A 19,136-nucleotide genomic window follows, 5' to 3' on the forward strand; every position below is an offset into this window, starting at 1 on the left:
AATTTACTTTGTCATTTTTTTGTTTGTTAAAAAACTGTTGATTATCGCTAGAAATAGTTTATACATATAAATACCCAAAGCTTTGTAATTGTGGTCCCACACTTCTAAATTGTCGGCGCAGCTGGTAATAGGAAGTATTTTGGAATAAAAGCGGGAATTTAAAAAGAAGCGACTTAATTACTTTGTTTGTTTTTATAAAGAGAAGTATATTTCTAAATATTCTGCAACATTTTACTGATATTCTCCGAAATTAGCATTGGCTTCACCACAAGAGCAAGATTCGGTGCTAGTGAGGAATCCTCCCCCCCTTGCCTATAGAAAAAAACGAGAGACTAAAAAAAGAAAAAAGAAAATCATTAGACCGTAACGGTATTTCCCCATAAAAATCATATATTAGTAAATATATCATATATTATTAAATATCCCGGGTTATGGTACACCTGCAGCAGCAATCTTGGTGTCGTTGAAAAAAAGAAGCGACACTTCAATTACGTATCAAAAAATATATTAAATATTCAAAGTACTTTTGATTGGGTGGGCCGTCAAAGTTGACCCGCGATAAAATACAAAAATCGTTAATAAAAATTAACAAAATTTTAACACACGTTGATGTATAGCAACATGCAGAACATATTAAAAAATTGGGGTAATACCGCCTCTAGTTTTTGATTTATTAATACTTTCGCAACACCTACTTTTAACGTATTATTCATCGACGCCGCACCTAGTGAAGTCGACTCCCCCCCGCCGAATAAATGAAACTACTTCTCTTTGAAATTAAATATCTCGAGTTATAGTAAGGCTAAAATAGCAATCTTGGTGTCGTTAGAAAGAAGAAGCGACACTGCATTTACGTATTAAAAAAATATATTAAATAATCAAAGCACTTTTGGTTATGTGGGCTGTCAAAGTTGACCCGCGATAAAATACAAAAATCGTTAATAAAAATTAACAAAATTTTGACACACGTTGATGTATAGCAACATGCAAAACATATTAAAAAATTGGGGTAATACCGCCTCTAGTTTTTGATTTATTAATACTTTCGCAACACCTACTTTTAACGTATTATTCATAGACGCCGCACCTAGTGAAGTCGACTCCCCCCCGCCGAATAAATGAAACTACTTCTCTTTGAAATTAAATATCTCGAGTTATAGTAAGGCTAAAATAGCAATCTTGGTGTCGTTAGAAAGAAGAAGCGACACTTTAATTACGTATTAAAAAAATATATTAAATAATCAAAGCACTTTTGGTTATGTGGGCTGTCAAAGTTGACTCGCGATAAAATACAAAAATCGTTAATAAAAATTAACAAAATTTTGACACACGTTGATGTATAGCAACATGCAAAACATATTAAAAAATTGGGGTAATACCGCCTCTAGTTTTTGATTTATTAATACTTTCGCAACACCTACTTTTAACGTATTATTCATAGACGCTGCACCTAGTGAAGTCGACTCCCCCCCTCGAATAAAAGAAACTACTTCTCTTTGAACTTTAATATCTCGAGTTATAGTAGGGCTAAAATAGCAATCTTGGTGTCGTTAGAAAGAAGAAGCGACACTGCATTTACGTATCAAAAAATATATTAAATAATTAAAGTACTTTTAGTTGGGTGGGCCGTTGATGGGGGAATCGGTCTAGGAATAATACGCTAAAGTGGGGATTGCGAAAGTATTAATAAATCAAAAACTAGTGGCGGTATTACCCCAATTTTTTAATATGTTTTGCATGTTGCTATATATCAACGTGTGTCAAAATTTTGTTAATTTTTATTAACGATTTTTGTATTTTATTGCGGGTCAACTTTGACGGCCTACCCAACTAAAAGTACTTTGATTATTTAATATATTTTTTGATACGTAATTGAAGTGTCGCTTCTTCTTTCCAACGACACCAAGATTGCTGCTCCAGGTGTACCATAACCCGGGATATTTAATAATATATGATATATTTACTAATATATGATTTTTATGGGAAAATACCGTTACGGTCCAATGATTTTCTTTTTTCCTTTTTTAGTCTCTCGTTTTTTCTATAGGCAAGGGGGGGAGGATTCCTCACTAGCACCCAAGATTCAAATAAAAAATTACTGCTCAAAAATGTCGAATGAAATAACGTGGGAGGTTTGTAAGGAGAACGTTCAACCTTTGCGACATGGAAGAAATGTAAGTTACCTCAACGCAAGTTTACAGGTAAGTTGTAACTTTTTGATGTGTTTTGTGGCGAAGTAAAGCTTTTTATCTGCTTTATTTCGAATTAAATATGCAACAACCCTTATATTTGTCTTCTGCTTGTTCAGCTCGAACGTTTGTATTTGTATTTTCAATTCGTATTAAACTGTCTCATATTACTGCTTGCATAGTAAAGATAAATTACGTTATGTATGCCACAGAAGTTTACTTAATAAAATTCCAAAAAAGTTATAGATTGTTATTTTTATTGTAATAATACTAATAAGTCAATTACTAACATTTATTAGACATAACGAAAAATTCACCCAATATATTAGAAACTGTGTAGTAGTGTAACATGTTACCTTTTTGGTCCTCCATTTTTCTATGACGTCAGCCAAGCATTTACCAAACAAATTTATTACTTTAATATTGTAAGTTAAACTTAAATTTCCTTTTAGACATCAGAGGAGATTTCCCATAGCTTGATGAAACAGAAAAAGATGTTGGAAGAAGAAATATTAACAGATGGCAACCTCCATGATCCTATTGATCCTTGGGATAGGTAACTATAAACTAAAAAGTATGCAGAAGGAGCTATAAAAAAAGGGGGTATACATTTAAGAAAAAAAGGGGTATATGTTCGTATTTCTAAAAAGAAATATTTTTTAAAGGGGTGTGACCACAAAACTCCATGACTGTAAAAACTGCTTGCGAGCCCAATTTTCTGTACAAAACCCACAAAAGAATTTGTTTTTTACACAAACACACTATTAGTATTTAATAAAACAATGAACAAAAGCATGAGATTTTAATGTTCTTTGGGTACCAATTCACATAATGTCCTAGTTTCTGGCAAGATTCTGTGAAAGCTAATTATTTCTTGGTAAGGCTAAATAAACTTGAATATATTGGAATAATAATTACGTCATTACCAGATATTTCAAGTGGTCCCAGCAGCATTTTCCAGAAGGAAAAGAAGATTTAAAAAACTTTTTGCAGAAATATATTGTTAAGTTTCAGAATTCTGACAGATACAGGTTCGTTGAAATAAACTTTCTTGTTTTACTTGGCATAAAGTTTTGTTTTATTGTTAAACCTACAAGTATTACATGGTGTAAACCTTTATTTTAAACTTTCAATGCTAAAAACTAGGTGACATGGCAACGGCCAATGAGTCAACTCTGTCCTAAATTCTAGTCCCCATGGCATACCGTACTGTAGGACCTAACCCATAGAATAAAGTTTATGTTTTTCATGCAACTTTTTTTCAGAAATGACCCTCGGTATGTAAACGCTTGGCTCACGATGTCACAAATCCACGACGACGCCCCCACCACATTTGCATACATGAAGAGCAAGTCAATTGGAATAAACTGCGCATCTTTTTACATCATGTGGGCTGAGGAACTTGAGAAGTCAGGGAACATAAAGAAAGCTCATTCCATTTATGAGCTGGGTGAAGAAAATGATGCAGAACCAACAGAACTTCTCAGCAAAATGAGAAAGTAAGTTAAAATTTTCCCCACTGCATTATTCAGTAAACATTATAACCTAACCGTTTTATAGTTAAATTTTTTCAAATAAATATGCACAGCAAGAATAAATGTTGGATAAAGGAAATATATACACAAAACTTTACACGACAACTGTAAACATAATGACAGTAATTGCAACATCGATGAGCAATATACCGTGTGGCATCAAATAGTAATAGTGACGATTGATGACAGTAATAAAAAAAGCTTTGTACAACAATTGTCTACCCCTAATTGCATTTTCAAAAATATCTGGCACCTGAGACTGTACCAACTACCAAACCAACCACTATACAAGCTTACCTATGTTAATATTCCCAACCAACAGTGCCTTCCAGTTACGTGCCGCTCGGTCAATCTCAACAAAGTTAAACGAAAATGAGGATGATAAAAATAAGAGTGAACTTGATAGTAGAAGGTAATTTATCTCACATTACTCTTGTGTTAATAATGTGAATGAATCTTACGTTTGTTCGCATGGTCTGAAAATGGCAGTCGTTATAAAGAACATAGATGTTCTGTTTCATACACAAGCTTATGAGTAGCCACATGTGTAACTTGTGGGTATTTGTTTTTCTGTATGACTGACTTTAGACTACCCTGTTGGAGCTCAGGGTAAGTCTTGAAGTCAGACTACCCTGTTGGAGCTCAGGGTAAGTCTTGAACCTATAACCTATGGGTTAGAGGCAGGTTTTCTAACCAATAACCACTGTATAATTAAAGAGGCTAATTTTGTGTAATGTATCTTCTTAAACAAGTTTATCAACAGGCAACGACAGGCACTTGGTAGTTTAGATGGGAGGGGTAAACATAAAGTACTTGGAACTACAAGGATTGGGAACACTACTGCAGGTATGGATGGTTTATTATGGTGTTGTGATAGTGATTATGAATCGAATGTTGCTAGCACTTGGTCTATGGCATGAATTAGTATATACATGCAGTCTGATGCAAAATTTATTGAGTGGTAATTTGCTTATTGTAAACTTAACATAGTTTTATAACCAGAGAACTGTGTATGATCATCAATTAAGTTAAACTAACTATTTTATTTTTATTTTTTATTTATAAAAATAATAACGGTATTTAAATGAGAGCTGAAGTCAAATTTTATAGTTGGTGTATAGGCTCTTTTTAGGCAAGTATATATATTTCCAATTTTCCAATAATGGCTATTATTTTCAATTTACTGTCACTTGTATTTCCACAGGTTTACTAAATAATAACTATCCGTAGGACCGTACACAGTATACCATTTATAAAATTTTCCTTAGGCCCCCTTTTAATACATTGCATGTATTATATTGTATTGTGACATCATATAATAATATTGTTTGCTCATAAATAGGAGTTGTTCGATCACAACCGCGGACCTCATTCAAAGAAAACAGGAGTTCCACCAAATTCAAAATATTTTCTGAAGATGAAAATAACGAACAACATTGTGTTGGGAATTTTGCTTCGATGCCAAATAATCAAATCAACTCAAAGGAAAATACCACAGCACCATCTGTATGGAAAGGTGCAGAGGTGAGATATTCTGTACTTGTATAGAAATAGAAATAACCTTGGGGGTTTCTGGCCAAAAATAAAATGAGAAAGAGGTTTTAAGTGTAAGAAAGAGGTTACCCCCTGGCTGTACTTGTGTCATTTAAATTTTAAAACCGGAGAACATTTATTTGATGTTGTTTAGTGTTTACTCTTATGTGATATTTTTGACATCTTCTATTTGATCAAATTTAGTGCAAAATAACTAGCTCTCTTCAACTAACAATTAAGAAAGCAAAGGCCGCTACAGGAGGTTTAAACTCCTAATTTTAACACTGTTGTTGTATGTAGGTACAACTAAACAGAAGTAAAACAACAACAGCAGTAAGCAGCAGCAACAAGCCATTCACAATATGCCAAGATGTTGATGTTCCATCTCAAGGTTTGTATAGTATTGCAAACATAACATGTGCAATGTGCAAAAACAACATTTTTTTTATTTTTTAAAACCGGTGTGCAATGTACAAAAAAACAAACGTTTTTTTAAACTGACGGCGGTGGGCCTTGACTGCCGAAAGGCCCGAAACCTCCTGGCTGAACCACTTCCCACAACAGTAGCAGAATCCTGCACACAGATTAAATACATCTATTTTTGATTTCATTCCTAGAACAAGCTACTCCGCTTGCTAGTCGTAAGTTGTCAAAGTCGGTTGAAGTTATTTTGACGGAACGAAAATGGAAGAAACATGAAGAATCGGATTTCCATCGAGCGATCAGGGAACAACATGGAGATGCTGATCATAATGTGGTGGGTATGGTTTGTAACATTGTTTTATCTATATGGCATAGTCACAATACGTCGCTTTTCATGTTAAACTTTTGAAAATAAATGTCTGTACTCACTCAGAATTTGAACTTTTAATGACAAAACTACTTAGGTTTATGAATAATTTTTGTCGCAAATATCATATATTTTAGCACCACAGTTTTTCCTTTGATATCTTTTACTCTGTCTGCTGTTTATATAAACAAGCAGGGCAAATTGTATTCGTATGCCAATATTTAATGAGCTTATATTTCTTGGCCTATAAGTGTAAATGCATTTTAACAATGTCACCCAGATTTTAATGAAAAATTTACAAAAACTTGACTAGGGATGCACATATATAACTTTTTTTTTTGAATCTAGAATTTCAAATCTTTTTTCTATTTATAGGACGAATAAATCAGTTTATTTACCCTATCCCTAAACTTGACAATTATGCTTAAATAGTGTTAACTGTTAATACCTTTCCACCCCAGGTTCGAATGTATCCGGTTGAAAAAGTTTATTCGGCTGTTGGTGAGTTTCAACCAGAGGAAATCCTCGCTGCGTGTTGGTTAAAGAAACAAAGGGAGGAAGAGGAGCAAAAGAGATTACAAAGTAAGAATGGATTTTTAGATATCATAAAATATGTCAAATAAAACAAAACATAAAAGGTAAAAAAAACAGATTAAAAACGTAAAAAATAAACTTGAATACAAATTTTACTAATAAAATTTATATTTTTAGTTTTTGCAATGTCATTATGTCACCCTGTCTAAAATACAGCAATACTTTAATGACATTTGACACACACTCTGTACCTAACATAAAAATAAAAACACGCTGTACAAAATAATGATGATTCACTGGCGTCATAGCACGGTTGGTTAGCAGACCTGCCTCTTACCCATAGGTTATGGGTTTACGTTTAAGTCCAGTTGCTTCTACCGTTGTGGGCCAGTGTACACCAATGGGTTGTATAAATTGTCAGCTATACAGAAAAAACACCCACAAAGTTACATGTGTGGTAACTTGTAAGCTGCCTCAAGGTGTATAAAACAAAACACCCATATTATAACGACTGTCGTGTTCTGGCCACCCCAGAATAAAGCAAGTTACATTCATTCATTTATTCTGTAACTAAATATTTTATTACACTATCCTTATCAATGTATCTCATGTAATAAACAGGGCAGTTAGAAGAACAGAGGAAACAAATTGTTGAAAGTGAACGTCGAGAAATAGAAGCACAACGCGCTTATGACGATAAAGTGAATCAACTAAAACACAGGGAACAACAACTAAGAAATCTCTTGCAATTGTTCAAAGATAAAGAGGTATGTTTATTTAAGTGGGTGAAGTCCCATAGCGTGGCACTCCATGGGTTCTAGCACTTAGGCCAGGATTGGCTCACTGAAACAAAAAAAATTGCAAAAAATATCACCCACAAACTAATATACACGGTAACTCGTAAGTGGTCACAAGGTGTATGAAAAGAACCTTGTGTTATAACGACTATAGGTGACCCACCACACGAGGATAAGTAAGTTACATTACGCCCATTTTATTTTACCAGATGCAAATTGAGGATAAAGTAGAAATGGTGAAAGAAGAACAAGAAATGACGATTGCGTTGCATAAAGTTTGTTCCCAGCTTCAACACATGCAACAGGTAAATAACTTTAAATTGGGATGGTTATTAAAAATTTAGTGTAGTGGATTTTGAACTGAAGAGAAAACAAACTCTTCTCTCAACCATGACTGTGAGCATATATTTGGAAACAAGATTTTTTAAAAAAGTTTTAACATTTTTTTTTAGAAAAACAACATTGTTGAAGTGGCTACATCTAGTCAAGCAATTCAAGGTAAGTTTTTTTTACTCACTAACAAAAATGGTGGTTTGATCTAGCTGGTCCATCAACACTAAAACAGTTTTGAAGAGGACATACATGAGACTATGAGAGTGAAGTCTTCAGTAAGGAACACCTAAAAGGCTGAGACCTAGGATGTAGGTCCATTGACCCAAGATCCAGGGTGCTACTATCCGCTTTAGCAAATTAAAATTAAAAACTAATTGAAAAGAAATTGTTTTGTTAAAGTATTTTCCTCAATTTCATTTCAACTTTAATTTCATCCAGGTGGAAAGTCATTGCTTGAAGATGAGGTTATGGAATGTAAGCCTTCGTCTCCTACTGTGTGTACTAAGGAGGCAATGGGTAAGTCTACTCAGTCACCCCAAGTTTACCCTGATGTTAGGTGTATGTACAAACAAACAAACAAACAGAGCCAAAGGATATTGCATTTACCATATTAATCAATGAAGTTTCTTATTTTTGATAATCATGTGTGTACTGCATTTTTTCACTGTCATCCTAGCTTTACCCTGCTGTTAGGTGTCTATACAAACAAGCAAAGCCAAAAATATATTGCATTTGCCGCATTAATCAAGAAGTTACTTTATGTTTGACAACTTTGAATGCTTAAGGGCATTATAGCAATGTCACCTCAATATTTACTACAAATTTAAAATCGTCTTCGGTTCCAGGTGAAATTTTTGGAATGTTCCAAAAGCCTCTGAACACAGATGTCAATGTTACGAAGCATGAACCAAGTATGATGCAACAATCACAATTCTCAATATATTGTGACGCAGAAATGAAAGACAAAACTCCTGTTAAGTTTGATATTTACGAAGATGCATCGGATAACTCTGAAAATATGTGAGTACCTTTATAATAACTTACTTGGTTATTTTTTATAATTCAATGAACGTTATTATATTATGATTATAATAGGCATATAGTTGTAATGCTGATAGAAATAATGAAAACTTTTTTATCATTTTAAAACATAACTTTCCTTTCTATTTTTAAAAAGTTACTTATAAAACACTGACTGAGTTCTGCAATTGAATGCAAGCTTTATTGTTATAAAATATAGACTCGTTTAGAAATACCATTTTTACATTTAATTGAGGGACCCACATTGTCCCTAATCAATAGGCATTATCCACCACCAGTGTCTTGGACAGAAAAAAATAGACTTCAATAAAAAACATTTTTGTTTGAAAAAAAACATTTTTTTTATGAGGTTGAGAGTGACCCCCAAACCCCCGACTGTGCTATTTTTTACAATATTATGTTTGTAACCCCCAGCCCCACCCCCGAATACAAGCAAGCACCAAAGCGAGAAGGATTGTCAGGAATTCTTCAACCAGCTGTTGGATTTAAACTTCAAGAAGATGATTTTGATGACGATGGAAAAGATGAGGTGACTTAATCACACACCTCACAGCCGTATTTTAGTTACTTAATCATACACCCCATAGCCATGTTTTACTTACTTAATCATACCAAACATATTTTTGTCACAAAATTTACTCTATAAAATTGGCAACACAGCCAAAGAGTTAAAACTATAGAACAAGTTAGTCCAGCTAAGTCAAACACATTAAAAAATTAAACAATGTTTATTTCACACTTTATGTACAATATAACTGATCATAATAATTGCTTTATGATGTCATAGGACGAGCGATTGTTTGACGATGTATACCCATTATGTGATGACAATCAATCTTTATATTTGGATGATCGGACAGTAGCAAGAGCACCAATGGAAAAAACAACTAAAAGTAAAATAATATTTTATATATTGATTTAAATGGAGCGTGGTTTATCCTCGCATGGCTCGAAAACAACAGTCGCTCGTTATAACACAGATGTTCTGTCCTTGTGGCTATGTTTTTTCTGTATGGCTGACAATTCAGACAACCCAGAGACCACTGGGCTGGATAAATTGCCTTCAAGTGTCTTGCTGTAGGACACATACACCTACAATGATAAAATTCAAAAAATAAATAAAAAATAATAAGCATGAGGTGTTTAAAACAGACTCACCGTGTTATAACGAATGTTGTTGCCCTGCCACGGGGGAATAAAAATGTAACATCATTTCAATTATCTTTGTAAATCACAGACACTGAATTCCCCGAGTCATCTTTCTTAAACACGCTGAGTCACAACCAACCAAGCTTACAATCGACGATGCACGTCACGAACGAGATTGGTGACGATTTCAACAATCCCCATTTCTCTGCTGAGAGCACCACACGATGGGGTGGTGGAGCAACAACAGCGACGGCCACAGAGGAAGGTGTCGTAAAACTCAGGTGGGAAATTTAACTATCAGTTTAAAGCTGGAAATAAGACTCTTTAACTATTCTATGCTCTTGTTAACTGTTATGAGCTGTGAAAGGATGTATCACATTTTTTCGTCACAAGTGGGCTCTAGGCTTTAGGATACCCTTTCAATAAATATCATTTTAAAAGTAGTCTTTTTCCCCACAGTCCAATACTTGAAGCTACGAACGAATACGAGAAATCGATGTCAACCAAATATCAATCAGGTCTCGTATCATTGATACCTTCCATGCATCGTACAAATGTTTCAACAGCTGCAACTGGTAAACTATTTATGTTATTGAACTATTAATATTTAGAAAAAAAAAATTAAAAAAAAACGACTGTTATATATACAAACAAAAATAAGCGTGAACTGTGAAAGAACGCAAAAACAACAAAATTAAATTTCAGTCTGTATTGAAAAACCTTTTGTAATATTTCTAAAATAAATACTGCTATAGTAACAGTTTCTTAAGGTAGGCATAGCCTGTTAATAACAGAAGAAAAAAACTTAGTAATATCTTTGTTCTGATTGGTCAACAGAAAAGTTTAAATTTGGCGCCATTGGGCTTGAAGATGACATCACAATACCTGAACAATCGCGACTGGTTGATAGTGATGTCATAGATGAATCACAAGCGATTGATTACGACTTCAAAGATTTGTGCGATGAGTTAATGTCAACTTCGTTGTGTAAAACAACCATAGACCTTATGCCAGGTAAGTTGGCCAACATGGTGTAGTAGGGTGGGGGAAGACAGGACACCCTTAGTAGATAATATCCAAATATCCGGGTTGTGTTTTAAACAATTTACAATTGTCTATGGGAGTCATGATGATACAATTTTATAATTCTATGAATGTTTTTTGTTTACTACCAAATAAGTAAGAAAATGAAATGGTGACCCATGTTCCCCCACACATCATATGTTACATTCGTGGTTGTAAGTCAAATATATAGAAAAGGATACAGGGCTTCTATTATTGAGGGGGTAGGGTCCTACTGTAAGATAAGATTTTTTATTGCTGTAACCAATTGCCCACCATTAATGGTCCCATCCTCCCAGATGGGATCGGAGATTTATCGAAGCCCTCCATTGGCCTTAACATCATCCCTGATCCCTGGAACGATCAACTTCTTCAAGGACTCATCCCTTCAACACTTGAGGGTGCCATTGTTGCATCGGAATCGAAAGTTTTCAGGAAAGGTTCTGACGTTCGAATTGGTGAGTTGAGATATTCAACAAATCTATAAACCAGCTTACTGCAAGTATCACTTGAGTGGATGCTCTTTAATATTTTTTTGAGGCAGAATTTTAAATGCATTTTAATTAATTTTTAATGTAGAATTTAAAGTGCATTTAATTTTTTTTTCAATACATTAGTGTTATGCGGTCATCAGTGTAATGACATCAGCAGTGTTATGACATCATCAGTTGTAATGACATCATCTGTGTGATGACATCATAAGTGTTATGAGTCTTATGACATCATCAGACATTGTTACTCTAGGTAACGAGACGTACCATCTCGTGAAGGAAATTGGGAAAGGAGCTTTCGCGAAGGCTTACAAAGCAACCATGGTGAATGGAAATGAAGTTGCAGTTAAAGTAAGTTAAATATATATATATATATTGGTAAACATGGTTGTGGGGTGTGGTGTTGTATGGCTTTGTCACAATACAGTGGTTTTGGTATGTTTTTACGAAGGTGGTTATTTATAAATAAAATAAAACTAATGGTTTAAAAAATAAAACCAATAGTAAAACTTCTACCTAGTACATTCATAAGTTTTTAAACGTCAGAATTGTTAGAACCTGGTGCTTCAAAAACATAAGAAAGAAAAATCATGTCGAACTTACTGTAAAATAGAATAAATATTTCGCCTAAACAGCATCGTCAGTCTACACGTTTTAATTGTATTAGATATTAATATTTCTTTATTCCACACAAGGTTCAATCTCCTGCTTACAAATGGGAGATACACATGTTGCAGGAAGTTAGGAGAAGATTGGAAGCCAAGGGCCATGATGTTTGTAGAGATTATATGACGATTATGACGGCGGCCGTTTTCCAAAATTCCTCGTGTGTTGTGACGCAATATCTACCATCTGGTACTTTACTGGTAAGTTAGGGTTTTGGTTGATGAAATGGTGGATAGTAACCTATTTTTTTTTGCTTTTGTGTTTGGCTGACAATTTAGACAACCCATTAGTGACCACTGGGTTGGAGCAATTGCGGTTAAGTGTCTTGCTCAAGGATACATAACATAGCCATGGTAGCAGCGACGGGGCTTAAACTCATTACCTCTGGTTTAGAGGCAGGCGCTAAGCACTGTGCCACGGTGTCAAACTTTAATAAACTAAGTTACTGTCTGAAAACTAAGCTCATGATGAGAAGATGTTTCCGACAGTAACTTGGTGGATAGTAACCTGTATACACTGATGATGAAGTTACTTACCGTCTATAAACTATATTTATGGACAGTTAACCAAACTACATATAGGAGAGGGGAAGATGGGACACCTGTTCATTCTATTTTCCTGTCCAATTTGGCAGTAAACAAAGAACATTAAAAGATTTAATAAACCGTATCCTCACAAATTCCATAGACGGTTGTTAATTGTTTAACATACGATCAGGTCATTTGGACATTATGTGCTAAAAGTGTCCTATCTCCCCCACCCTACTATACATAAATTCACCCTTAACTTTTCCCAGGACTTCTTAAACACCAACAAGAATAACACAGTTGATCGAGAAAACATTGCTCTTCAAATCTTCCATCTGGTTCATTCCTTGCATGCGATTGGTGTCATACATGGAGACGTAAAACCGGATAATATTCTTATTGCTAATGTTTCAAAGTAAGTGTTGATGGGGCACTCTGGTCTAATTTAAATGTTTCAATAAAAAATGTATAAAAAATATATATACTAGGGTGGGGTAATATGGGACATGTTTCATTCTATTTTCTCGTCCCATATGGTGCTAAACAAAGAACATTAAAAAAAACAAAGAAAACAAAGAACATTTACGACTTTCATAGACTGTTGTTAGTTGTTTAAAAACACGATCAGAATATTTGGATATTTTGTGCTAAAGGTGTCCCGTCTTCCCCACTCTAATATATCATAACATGTGAACAAGGGTAGGGTAAATTTTAATTAATATGTTTCATAAAATTATTCTCCTATAGTATAGTTGATACAATTTCAATTTTTTGGAATTACATTTTTGATTATATGCTTTATCTAAATTCGAAGTTTATTAAAAACATTGTATTCACTGTGCTCCCACAGTCGAGGTCCCGCTCCAACTTTACGTTTGATTGACTTTGGACGAGCGATAGATCTTTCTTCCCTCCCCCCTAACACAGCGTTTACCGATAATTGTGGAACGAGTGGTTTTGTTTGCTCGCAAATGAAAACCAACCAACCATGGAATTATCACGTAAGTGTCGGACATTATTATTTTGCAAAATATTTCTGTTTCATCAAAGTTTCAGCAGAATAAATATTTCGAAATTGAAAAAAAAAGAATAGGCACTAAGTGTATTAAACAGAACACCTGTGTTATAACTTCTGAAGTTGCATTCATTTATTGCCATACAGATTGATTTTAATGGAGTTGCTGGTACCTTGCATGTCCTGCTACACTCAGCTTATATGAAGACAATGCTTAACAATAAACAGGAATGGGTTACTACAAAGAAACTGCCAAGGTATAATATATTTGTTTATTCTTTATCATTTCAGATCTATGCACATTGGCTGTTAGCTAAAAAGCACCCTGGGTGTTGTGGTAACAAGTTTTAAAACCTGACCCACCAGGATAAAACTGAATATAGTATGGCACAATGGTTAAGCGTGTGCCTTTAACCCTTAGGTTATGGATTCAAGGCTTGTTGCTGCTACCATTGTGGGCGCTATGTCTTTGGGAAAAACACTTTACTGCAATTGCTTCAACCCAGTGGTCACTAATGACAATGAGTTCTCTAAATTGTCAGCCATACATAAAAAACAATCACCACAAAGAAACATAAGCTGTCACAGGTGTATGAAACAGAACACCTGTGTCATAACTACTGTCGTTTCCGACCCACGACGATAATGAAAGTTACATTCATTCATTCATACCACCAAGTGTTCCAGTATAAGTCCTTAATTTGTCATATTCTTCCCTAGTAATAAACACTTTCTGTTTCATAGTTCAAAACTTTGTTGTACCGTTAGATAACATTTCCATCAATTCAACACACAATTTTTTAATTTTTTCGTTGCTATGCCCTTTAACGTATCCATACCCCTTACACAGGTGGTGTGATGAAAAATGGAGCTCAGCTTTCCACGATCTTTTAAATTTTCCTACTCCAACTAACGACTGGTGTCCTTCGTTGCAAGATTCCCCCCTACCCCACCTCATACAGTTATTCGATGCTTGAAAAATTTTAGGTTTTATTTGTAAATACTTTTATTGTAAGCATTTTTCTCCTTGTGCGATTTTTGCAATAACACAAATATCTGTGCTGCAAAGCTCCGGTTTTTAAGGGGAGTATTTTTTCGCTTCAATTCATTTCGTTGGTGTAAAATTAAGACTGAATTTTATCCAGAATTGTTGAACTTCATAAATATTTTAACTTAAGTTGTAACGTCGTTTCGGTATCTGCAAGACATTTTAGGCTCGGAATTCAATTGCTTTGTTTTCTAAATAAACTCTGGTCTGGTCTTTAAGCCATGTAAACAAACAAATTAGACAACTTTAGGTAGCAAATCATAACAACGGTTTTCAAATTAAAAAAAATGCAATTCTAAAATACGGTCCACGCCATTTGTGACGTCATAATATCGGATATTGTACGCTCAAGTATCGCGCGCGATCTTTTTTCGTCGCTTTTATTGTTTCGCGAATAAAATATGTACACAACGCATTGTTACGTAACAATAGAAACTCGATTCCAGCGTCCTTCGCTCGCTGTTACAACTCACTGTGGTTTTGCTCGGGTGAAAATGGGCTGCGGGTCTTCGAAAACCACTGTAGCACCCAGAGTAGTGGTCGTAGGGGCAGGTTATGCAGGTCTAAAGTTGGCCAGTCTGTTGGAAAAAGAAAATTTCTGTACAGTTACTTTAATCGACGAAAGAGAGGTGTTGGTTCATGAATTAGCAGCGCTGAGGGTCTGTGTTGAACCAGGTGAATAGTTGAATAAATGTATTTTCATTTATCCTCGTCTCACTTTGTGGGTGATAAATTAATTGTTATTACTATGGCTTAGAATTTAAGAACCTACGAACGAACACTGGGTTGGAGCAATTGGTGTAGGGCTGTAGGCAATGCATCCGTGGTGTTACGTGTAAAAATATGAGTTTGAATGTAAAACCTAGTAAATAGTTTAAATATCTCTGACATGATGTGCGACATAACGTTTAACTAAGACAGCTTGAAAGATAAACATTTGTTATTTTCAAAAGACCCTTAAACACCTCCATGCAGAGAGCTTGCCCATACTTTTTGTTCCAATTGCTGACGTCACCAGAAATTTCATCCAAGGAAAAGTGACGTCACTGAATCGCACGAAAAATCAAATCATTCTAGAAAATGGAAACAAAGTACAACATTTGCGTAATACCCGCTTAAACATGTATTAATTTATTTTTTAATTTCAGATCAAATTTGACTACCTAATTCTCGCTATGGGTACGACGGGTACTTTCCCGGGGAAACTCCCTGCCGTCTCAGCGGCACAAGGAACCAAAATGTACAAGGACATCTGCTTTGCTGTAAGTTTCATATTGTATAATGACGTCATATACCTACGTCACCCAATAAACCCCTATATATTTTATAAGCCTTTGTATAACTGCAAACTATACCGTTATATAACGAAGTCTATTAAAATCTCAGAATCACAACCTATAAAGGGCCCACTTTGTTCTATGGATTTGTTTACGACACAACAAATTCTGAAGCGCAGATTTTTCCATGGCTAGTTTAAACACGGGTATAAAAATGGAAAGTTTTAAAACCCACGTTTAGATCAAGTGAATTTTAGGCACATAGAGTTTAAGAAGACCGCGCTGTTTCTTCACCAAATTGCGAAGGTCTTGTACACTGCCTTGTGGTAATTCCTGATAACAGTCTGTTTCCTGATAATAGTCTTGTCAGGTTTTCCTAAATTTACATTACGTCTGGTAGCAGAAGTAACAGAACATTACTTCCAGATTCGAAAGTCTCACCGAGTCATGATCATCCACGGTGGTTGGATTGGTGTAACGTTGGCTGGGGAGATTAAAACAGATTATCCGGACAAGCAGGTTATTAAATATGTTTTATATTGAGTAAATTAAAAGTAACTTACTTTATCCTCGCGTGACTGGAAAATGACATTTGTTTTATAACATGGTTGTTCTTCCCATACACCTCGTGCCGTCTTACGAGTTACCACGTATGAAACTTTGTGGGGATTAATTTTTTGTATGACTGACAATTTAGATAAACCAATATATTTTAACCTTGATGGTTGTATGAAACGTAACACCCGTGTTATACCAATTGTCGTTTCCGGCCACGTTTGTTACTCTTGCTGTAATATATTGGAGAATAGGCATCGTATTTTGCTTAGGTAATTATCGTCCACCAAGAAGCAAACCTTGTATCAGACAAACTACCAGCTGAGGTTCAGAAAGATTTGCAACGGATTTTGTACAAGAAAGATATTGAAGTGTATACGAGTAAGTATTGGGTATTTATAACAGGGGTGACTTCTTATGCGTCTCATGTTCACTGCATGTTGTCTTTTATACAAAAAGCACACGCGGGGTGTGTTACATCCATGCTCACTGTCAAGTCAGTAACATATTAGTGTTTTTATGATATATACCAATACTAGGATGGGGTGAGATGTGACGTGTTTTAATCGCATTTCTCGTTCATTCTGTAGTTAACAAAGAATTTACGATATTTATTATATAACCATAGCCCCATGACTCTAAACGTGCGTTGTTAATTATTAAAAAACGATCGGGGAATATGGGATTTACTATGAGTATGCAAAAGTAGGTAACATAGGCTACTAAATAACCCCCCGGGATTCGAAACTGATACCCTCAAACTAAGTTAAACATTTTTTAGACACTTCGATCATTGGGGTGGATGACATAAACTTAAATCAGCATGAAAAGAATCAAAAAGTGAAAACAGATTCTGGGAAAGAATTTGAGGTTGATTTGATCGTTCGTTGTACTGAAGAGAGAAATTCAAGCTCTTTTAAAACTATTCTCAGTGAGTGTGAATAACATAATTATGTCCGCTGTCGGATCCCTTTTTGGTTGGGCATATTCTGCTATACTTTAACAGTCTAAAAGTCAATCTGTGGTTATGTTATAGTAGGGTGGAAAAGATGGGACAACTTTTTATTCTATTTTCTCGTTTCATTCGGTAGTAAACGAATAACATTCAAAGAATTATAAAACCGTATATCCTTACGACTCCCATAGGCCGTTGTTAATTGTTTAAAACACGATTAGGATATTTGGATATAACGTGATGAAGGTGTTCCATCTTAACCACAGTACAATTCAAAGGATTTGTGTTGATTTATTTGGCTGACAGTATATAAAAAACATAATGAATATAATGGTCCTATTGCTACTAGGCATAATGAATAACTGTCATTACTTCTTCACGTCATCGGTAATAATTTTTTTTTCTATTCCTAACTTAAATCGGAAATTGTGTTACACGCAGGCGAATCTATGAACCTCAATGGATCTTTAAAAGTTGACCCTAGTTTGAAAGTTGTTGGTTGTGACAACATATATGCGATTGGCGACGTCAATGACGTTGGTGAACAAACTATAGATGGTCGTTTCAATCAAGCAGCTTACATGGTTGAGCATTTGAAGGCAGTACTGTCAAGTTCGGATGTAGTCGCTTACAAACAAGGTAAACTACTAAGGGGGCAAAAACGTAAATAGACTAAATGGCGGCGCCGTTGAAGTGTATGTCCTTAGAAAGACCCAATAACAGTGGTTGCTCCAACCCAGTTGTCAGAAATATAGTTTCTTTTAAATTGGTAGCTATACAGAAAAGCAATCACGCACAAAGGTATACATGGTAACTATTAACAGTGCACGAGGCGTATGAAACAGAACACCTGTGTTATAAGGGCTGTCGTTTGCCGACGCTTGCATTACAGCTGCTTCGTGACGTGCTACGGACCCATGTCATCCGGTTGTTATAGGTTTTTAAGTCATCAGTCAATGATGTCTTGAATTTGTTGCAGATCCCTTTTCAATGCTGGTTCCCATTGGTCGGTATAGTGGGTGTGGCGTTCACCATGGTAACCAGGTTGATGAGGACGGAGTAATGGAGTTACTCAGCACAAATTTGATGACTAAGCAAATCTGGGAGCGTCTTGGGCTCGTATGTCCCTTGCCCAGTTTTGCTTGAAGTCCGCTGTCGAACAACCGCTTTTTATCTTCCTGCTTCATTTCTGAATATTTTGTTAAATATTTTTGTTATCCGATGATAATGTAGAAATGTATATTGTTCTTTGTTTATACACCTCACTAGTGAATGTGGGTAAAACTGAGCTTCCATTAGTATGCAGTCTCCCAGAAGTTAATCTTTGACTGTTTTACCATGTATTACATTCTACACGATAGATACTGCGTTTAAAGCAAATACAAAACAACAGTTTATACCTCGAGAGGAATCGGCCTATATATACGTATTACGTACGTGGTTGTTTATATTATTGCAATTAGAGTATAATGTATGCCAGATAACACTGTAACCATAGTACTCTCTCTCGAATAAAATAAGTTAAAATTTGCGTGTTGTTCTCTCTAAATAATGTTTGAACGTTGTGTGTTTTATGTCAGCTGCGTAGTGTTGCGGTATTGCATTTGTGGCAAAGGCCGAAGGTACACGGTTCAATCCA

At 35.2% G+C, this 19,136-nt stretch overlaps 2 protein-coding genes across 2 annotated transcripts; both read left to right on the top strand.

The window, feature by feature from the left end:
- The first annotated feature begins 118 nt into the window (after positions 1-118).
- LOC149728753 (mitotic checkpoint serine/threonine-protein kinase BUB1 beta-like) lies at positions 119-15,125 on the top strand. The gene is made up of 28 exons (XM_089887976.1): positions 119-274; positions 2,078-2,201; positions 2,642-2,745; positions 3,119-3,220; positions 3,455-3,688; positions 4,047-4,136; positions 4,488-4,570; positions 5,067-5,248; positions 5,558-5,648; positions 5,875-6,014; positions 6,509-6,629; positions 7,203-7,348; positions 7,588-7,683; positions 7,831-7,876; positions 8,150-8,227; positions 8,557-8,731; positions 9,167-9,281; positions 9,540-9,645; positions 9,990-10,182; positions 10,361-10,476; positions 10,739-10,915; positions 11,263-11,421; positions 11,708-11,805; positions 12,150-12,320; positions 12,917-13,062; positions 13,498-13,648; positions 13,810-13,919; positions 14,513-15,125. The coding sequence occupies exons 2-28, from the start codon at positions 2,109-2,111 to the stop codon at positions 14,637-14,639; spliced, it is 3,450 nt and encodes a 1,149-aa protein (XP_089744102.1). The 5' UTR covers positions 119-274; positions 2,078-2,108; the 3' UTR covers positions 14,640-15,125.
- On the top strand, positions 15,112-19,103 carry LOC149728754 (ferroptosis suppressor protein 1-like). Its single transcript, XM_089888013.1, has 8 exons — positions 15,112-15,385; positions 15,686-15,801; positions 15,859-15,972; positions 16,414-16,506; positions 16,815-16,923; positions 17,324-17,473; positions 17,939-18,136; positions 18,477-19,103. The coding sequence occupies exons 1-8, from the start codon at positions 15,112-15,114 to the stop codon at positions 18,641-18,643; spliced, it is 1,221 nt and encodes a 406-aa protein (XP_089744139.1). The 3' UTR covers positions 18,644-19,103.
- The last annotated feature ends 33 nt before the right edge of the window (positions 19,104-19,136 follow it).

The sequence above is a fragment of the Ciona robusta genome, chromosome 11 (assembly GCF_009617815.1).
Source record: "Ciona robusta chromosome 11, ASM961781v2".
Lineage (NCBI taxonomy): Eukaryota > Metazoa > Chordata > Ascidiacea > Phlebobranchia > Cionidae > Ciona > Ciona robusta.